This window comes from Malaclemys terrapin, chromosome 2 (assembly GCF_027887155.1).
Source record: "Malaclemys terrapin pileata isolate rMalTer1 chromosome 2, rMalTer1.hap1, whole genome shotgun sequence".
Taxonomy (NCBI): Eukaryota; Metazoa; Chordata; order Testudines; family Emydidae; genus Malaclemys; species Malaclemys terrapin.
Window position 1 is genome coordinate 167,145,379 of NC_071506.1, and position 7,102 is coordinate 167,152,480.

Here is a 7,102-nt window from a genome sequence, read left to right on the forward strand (position 1 = left end):
TAGGCTTTTTACATCCTAAAAAATATAAAGTGAAATTGCAACTACTATCAATTTTATGATTTTCTAAATAATTTACTATTTTTAGTATTTTAGGGGGAAATGAACCAAAAACACCATATGGTTGCAGACTAGTCTGTTTTTATTTACAATTAAAGATATAAATTAGTAAAGAAATCTTGTTAAACAACCAAAGATTGTATAACCATTAACGTTTCAAATAAAAACCAGGCAAAATTTATTTACAAAAGTTCCAATTTCATTGCAATACAACTTGCATAAATTACTAGAAGCTTTTATATCATTACAAAAATAAATATCAAATTTGTTTCCACTTTGTAAGTACTCAAGTTTTCCAATCACATCTTTGTTATCTCTACTGTATACATCTTTTACAAATAAATTTTACAATAAATCCTATCACACCTATCGAATATATACCGTGGCAATGAAGTGATCAAGTCAAGATATCCTGAGAAAAACAGATCTGTTTTCAAAAGTAACACATACATTGGGGAAACTATACTATACCAGCAAACTCACATATGTCCAACAAAATTCTGGTTTAATAATTAGAGTCTGTAGATTTAATAGTGCTCTGTGGTCTTCCTTTATACAGTGGCACAAGATGTGATCCGGATTTAGAGATTTGTTCTATATATTAGCTCGGGGAGAGATGATGGCTTGCTGACTTTTTTCAAAGCAATTGTGACACCTACCTGTGGACCAAGGAAAAAACCAGATCATCCAAAATCCTTCAATTACACACTAACACCATTACATTGTAATAATAATATAATAATAATAAAGTTGAACTAAAATGCTTACTCTTTTGTTTTCTTCTCATGAAAATATTAGTTTTAAAAGATCTATAGGATTTTGAATTAGTCTTAAACATAGAAGGTTGTAAGGGTGCCGTTGATAACCAGACAAGACAATTCAGAGATACCATAACCTCCTAGAAATGCATGCTGAAATCTTATAATTGTGCTTTTAAATTTTAAATATTTACAATGTACAATTGCAATATCTTAACACAAACACCTTATCTTATAACAATTATTAGAAAATTATTTTAAAAGAGATCTAAAGATATCTATATAAAATTTAAGTATTTCTTTATTTTTGTTTTACATAATGGAAAAGAAAACCCTAAGTCATATGAAGGGGTTGGGAATCCTCTAAACTGTCTTACAAAAGAGTATAAAGCAGAGAAGAAAAGCTGTAATAAGGGATTTTTAAAAGACCAGAAAAGAGCATATTACTTGGTAATCAGACTCCTATGTAATGAAGCAGGAAATTAACGTTAAGCAAGTTTACAGCTGTGCAATATGTCTTGGACCTGATGCCAAATGATCAGTGTAATAGAAAATGTTCTCACTTACTTGCATTGCTGTGTGATTGCACTTCTATAGGTATGGTTGTACTCCTACTGTGCAGACGTCAGTGGGATCTGTCAAAATATAACCGTCAGTTAGTCACAGGACACAGCCAGCTAACTAGATTATACAGTGTGTGTATGTCCCAAAATTCACTTGCACAAAATTCATATCTAAACCATTTACAACTTCTACATTAATATTTTATAGTTGACTGCGGTTTGGATAATGGTGGTATCAGGTTTTTTTATTCCTTTTTAAAATCAGACAATTATATTAATTTGTTATACTAATTTTAAAACTGTATGGGAAAAATAGAGGTTGTATAGTGGACATAATTTGGTAACTTGGATCACTGTATTTTCTTTAGCTTAAATCGAATAAAACTATATTTAACTCCTTAAAAGTAAAAAAAAAAAAAAAAAAAAAAAAAAAAAAGTTAGTGTCCTGTTTTACTAAACACAATGCACAGAAGGTAAAGATAGCAGTATTTTTAAATTATATAGATATAGATATATATATAGGTTCATTTATAAACATTGATTTTTAAAGCTACATATTTAGCCCATTAGATTTTTTAACTCCTCTGTTATTTCTTTTTCTCTTCGTTAAAGGCAAAAAATGGGGGGGGGGAGAAGGTATTTTTAAATTACCAAAATATATTGTTGTCTAGCTCCAGCTCCTTTTCCTTAAGTATTGTCGGTTTATTTGTCTGCTGCTGGTGATGGTGTTTGTCCAAATAAGCATTCTTTATCTACAGTGTGTGTAGAAGTCATTTTGCCTTTCGAAAGAAAAGAAGCAATCAGTCACCTACCTTTCTTAGACTCATAACTAGAGGGCCTGTAATGTTGTTCTAGCTGGTTAGTGATCGTTTTCAAAGAGTCACTGCTCTGTTTGTGAACAGAGCTTGTATTTAGTACAGTTTGACTTAGTCCCTCGTTCGAAGCCATTGCTGCGGAGTTATATCTCAGGATCCCCTGGCTCTGGAGTGCGTTAAAGTTCCCATAGTTTGTATAATTGGTATAAAAAGGTGAAGTGTAATAAATGTGCCTTCCTAAGAGAGAAGAGGGAGAGTAGGCAGAGCTGTGCGAAGTAGAAGAGGGGGTTACTGAAGATAAAGCCGGTGGCTGACAGCTTTGGCCCATGTTCTGATTTTTAAGGTCCGAAGTGGCTATTTCAGCTAGAGACCAGAGCTTGGGCTTAATGGCCTGTGTCTCGGAACTGGGGGAAATCCTGTTGTCCAAAGTAGTTTTATTGGAGTTCCTTGAAGCGTCCTCGTGGGGGTGATTAAGGAGGGGAGCTTCCACTCCGGTGAGGGGGGAGGAAGTCGCAGGCTTAGCGGGAAGGTCTCTCTCTGCTTCATCATCTTCATCCTCGTCGTCCTCGATGTCCTCGTATTTGTCCTTGCAGTCTGATCCGGACTCGCAGAGCGTGTCCCCTACTCGGCAGGGCAACTTCTCCCCATCCGACTCCGCGGAGCAGGAGTGATCGGTGAGCGAGTCAACCTGCAAGCTGATCCCTGCAAAGGCACCAGCCGAACAAACAAGGGCACAGTCAGTTATATAGACTAAAGAGAGCAGGAGAGAAGCAAGTACAACCATTGCAACCACTGATGGGAAAGCGACACTTGTAATCAAATCATTTTATGTATAATTATAGTTCTAGGAACACTCCCACCGGCTATCACTACGGCTGCATGAAAGCAGCTTCCTGTACGCGCCCGTACAAAGCACAACAGGCATTATTAATACAAATGCTCTGGCTGGCTGTTTTAGGGGAATGGCTCAATGCAGAATTAGATCAATTTAAACGGTCTTTGCTATCGTTATTTATCAGTTAAAGGTGAAGATTAGCTAGTGAGGGTAAACGGCATAGAGGGGATGGGACATGAGTTTTAAATATATCCCGCAGCACCCCGGTTATAATTTGGGAAGTAAACGTGCATTTAAATAAATCCTGGCACTTGCACACGTATCCCTTTGGGACCTTTATATCTAGGTAACAAACGTGTTGTGCCTAACCTTCGTCCTCTGCTGAAGTTTCATTGCTTTCCTGCACCTTGTCCGAACTTTCCTCCTTACTTCTTGCCCCATCCCCTTCGTCTTCATCTTCATCTTCGCTTTTGTTCCGGGGAGCCCAAGTCATCTTATTCTCCTTCTTGAGCCTCCTCCTGGCGTTGGCGAACCAGGTGGAGACCTGGGTGAGGGTCATCTTGGTGATGATTGCCAGCATAATCTTCTCGCCCTTGGTGGGGTAGGGGTTCTTCCTGTGCTCATTCAGCCAGGCCTTCAGGGTGGCTGTGGCATCTCGGGTGGCGTTTTTCCTGTAAGCGGGATCATTCAGCTGGTAAGGGTAAGCAGGACTGCCATACGGATGGTAACTGATGGCCCCGGTCATCCCCGTCGTATGAGCATCGTAAGGAGAGCCCTGGAAAGGGCAAAACAGTGGGTTGGCAATTTGTTATTGCTGCTAGTCATTAGTAAGTTGTCAAGAAAAGATCAGTGATTATATTTGCATTTTTCTGGATTGGTATCTCACATTCATATTCTAATAGCAAACAAAGGCACCCAAAGGCCGTTAAGATCTTATTTACCTCCTCCCCCAAACCGCACACACTTAAATCGCTGATCTTTTAATATTCAGTTAATTTTAGATCCTTGTAATTTAATATTTCCCAAAATTATTTCTGAGTCACGCAGACATTTTAAAAAGGCCTTACAGGTAGTGCCTTGCTATCTACGTTTCTTTCAAAGGTTCAAAAGATGTTTCCTTTTTGTTATAGAATATACAACAGAGGCACCGTTTAGCAATTCACTGCACTAATGCATTGCAAATCCAACTCGCAAATCAGAAGATATGCACCGTTTCGAATTGTTTAAATGCGATGTAATTAGCATTTTAATTCGCCCTTTTACGTTTGCATTGAGCTTATTTAAGTCTGCATAATCGAAGAAAAGTTGAAGACACTAAGGAAGTTGATAACTTTAAAGACGTTTAAAAATCCTAGAGAAGGGAGAGTTAGGGCCCTAAAATCACCTAATGTTCTTAATAGTCGACAAACACACTTTGCAACTTCCAGCCACTTATCTACTGCTTCTCGACAGGAAAGTCAGGAGGGGCAGATCTTCAGATCTTTCACATTGCATTGAATAAAGACTGCACGACCATTTCTGCTGAAATATTTTACAACCAGAAAATATTTGGTTTTCTGTCGGTTTATGTGGAAATATAACTAACCTTTTTTGCCACCCCTTCCTGGAACCAATCGTAACCAGTCTGGAGTCTCCGACCTTAAATTCCTGATGTGTGTCTATATATATATATATATATATATATATATATACACACACACACACACAGAGAGAGAGACACACGCGCATTTTCAAATGCTCCTTTTAAGTAATGAAAACAAAGTGAAAGCTGAAGCTGCGGCCACCACAACCATCTTGGGTATGAGCGAAGCTCACAGATCGCAAACAGATGCTTCTTTTCATCCCTAAAATCTAGTTAAACCATTAGCACAAACCGCATTAAAAGTAACTGAAACCGCACCGGGCTCACTTCCCAGAGCTCCACTAAACGTTGGCTTAGAAAAGCAAGAAAAAAGAAATCCTCCCCTCTCCTCCCGCAGCACAAAACGTAGCCACCAAACTGCTTCAGACAATGCGGATTCTTTACTAACGGACCCGCGACCAAAGGCAGGCTCGGTTTTATGTTCGCAAGCCCCGAGAGCCGCCAGGGGCCGGTCCGAGGTAGTGCCAGGGCCCCCGTCCGCTTCTCCCTTTGCCCCGCTTGGGCACCTCGGGTTTGCACTCTAAGCATGGTGTTGGGAAAACATAAGCAGGCGGCTGAGTTTGTGCTCAGCGCCTGGTTGTGCAGCCCGGGCTCTGTTACTGATGGTGCGTGTGTAGGAGATAGGAGCAGAGGAGGATGAGGATGAGGATGCTAATGAAGGAGAGGATTTTTCTCGGTAGTTACCATGTAGGAGGGGAATCCCGTGGCGGGGTCTGTGGAGTACTGGAGCGGGCTGGTGAAGCCTGTGGCCGCCGCCTGTGCTGTGAAAGCTGCCGATCCCGGGTAAGGGCTGAACGCCGAGCCCGACGAAGACCTGGCCAGCTCTTCGCTCCTGGGGGCCGCCAGAGCCGACGCCCCGTACGTCGGGCAGGAGTACAGAGCCAGCGAGCCGGGGGGCTGGTAGAGGTAACCCTGAGGATAGGACATGGTTTGCACGGGCGTGCACAGGAGCAGGGAGGGGGCGAGGGTGACCGGCCCTGGCGCTTCTGCTGCTCCTGCTGCTGCTTTCGTGTTCCCTCTCCCTCTCCCCGGCTGGCTCTGGGCAGCTGTGCAGAGAATAAGATTTGTCCTACTGGTCCCCCATGCACCCCGGCCAGCACCACAACGGCGGATCCGCTCAGCAAACTACCCAGGAGGAGAAGGGCATGGGGAGAGGGGGGAAGTAGCTGGGTAACGACAAGGGGGAGAGAGAGAGAAAGCCAGGGAGAAAGAGAGGGAGAGAGCCCGGCTCAGGAAAGTGGCTGCTGCATATGGAGTTCTGCCCGCCAGCCCGCTCCCCCAGCGCCGGCCAGCCTGTATTTTGGGGGAAGTATAGAGTCTGGAGTGAAGAGTTGAGGGAAGGAGCACTCGAGTTTCTGAGAGGCATTGGAAACCAGAGCTGTCCGTCACAGAGGCTCATCTGCATATTCCGACGGGCCCGCCCCTTCTTCTTCTCCATCTCCCCCCGCAGACGGAGGGAGGGAAGCAGGCTGTTGTAATGCGTTACAAGCCACCCTCTCTGTCTGACAGCGAGCACACTGCTGAAGCCAAAGGATGATACCGCTGCTCAGTTTCTCCCGGCTTGGAGCCACAAACACGCTTGCACACACTCCATTGTAATAGGTACCTATGCACACACCTTCTATCTTATATATTATCACAGACTTGCGCACAGGGCTTGTTAGTATATCGTGGGAGAGCACAAGTACAAGTATTACCCTGTGTATGGTGAAAAGGCGGGAAGTACACGCGTGAATAGACGGAGAACGCTATATGAGTGTCCATGTATGGCAACAATAGCTTTCTATTTTGATAATAGTTTTTCACAAGCAGCCAAGCTAAGTTAAATGTTCACATTACACCCTCCAAGGAAGCATCTTTCAATTTCCATTCTACTTGCTCTGGATTTGGCTGCATGGGGGAGAGGCCCAGGTGACCCTGTGCAGGGGTACAACCCCTCTCTTTGCAGTTCGGAGAGGAAGTCTATCAGAACAAACATTCAGGGTATAATTAACTTCACAAATAATATAATTTCTGCCCACCACAAACACTGGCAGTTCTATACTAGAAAGGAGAGGTTGAGGTGAAGGCATTGGTCTATATTTTCTCAGGCTGACTGGTCTTGAGAGACTTTTGAGAAGTCTGTGGTTAATTGTACACACAATCCTTTGCATCTGTAATTGAACTCTGTTATTAGTGTACTATGATTGAGATATAATTCGTTTCTCCTCTCCTCTTTACCTTTCTAAATCCGTACCTTCCCATAAAAACACACCTCATCTACCAAAGGTGTATTGCACTGTTTACAACCCACCTAAATATGGATTTCCCTACCAGTTGGCAGTATATCCGTTTATTACTTGCTATATCTCTTGCTTGCATGTACTGTAGGCCCCATGTGTGTGTTCTGAGCTACTCACCCTTAATCAGTCGCAATCCATCAGTGAGAGTTT

At 42.5% G+C, this 7,102-nt stretch overlaps 1 protein-coding gene across 1 annotated transcript; it reads right to left on the reverse strand.

Moving 5' to 3' along the window:
- Positions 1-230: 230 nt before the first annotated feature.
- IRX2 (iroquois homeobox 2) lies at positions 231-5,934 on the reverse strand. Its single transcript, XM_054018994.1, has 5 exons — positions 5,355-5,934; positions 3,398-3,803; positions 2,191-2,895; positions 1,383-1,450; positions 231-716 (listed from the first exon to the last, which is right to left on the reverse strand). The coding sequence occupies exons 1-4, from the start codon at positions 5,595-5,597 to the stop codon at positions 1,407-1,409; spliced, it is 1,398 nt and encodes a 465-aa protein (XP_053874969.1). The 5' UTR covers positions 5,598-5,934; the 3' UTR covers positions 231-716; positions 1,383-1,406.
- Positions 5,935-7,102: the final 1,168 nt, after the last annotated feature.

What these genes read in the sequence shown, in the direction of transcription:
- IRX2 (XM_054018994.1), bottom strand. Translation starts at nt 5,597, where the DNA reads ATGTCCTATCCTCAGGGTTACCTCTACCAGCCCCCCGGCTCGCTGGCT. An exon ending in CGGGATTCCCCTCCTACATG is followed by an intron (nt 3,804 to 5,354) that starts GTAACTACCGAG and finishes TGCCCTTTCCAG; the next exon opens with GGCTCTCCTTACGATGCTCA. An exon ending in TAGTTATGAGTCTAAGAAAG is followed by an intron (nt 1,451 to 2,190) that starts GTAGGTGACTGA and finishes ATATTTTGACAG; the next exon opens with ATCCCACTGACGTCTGCACA.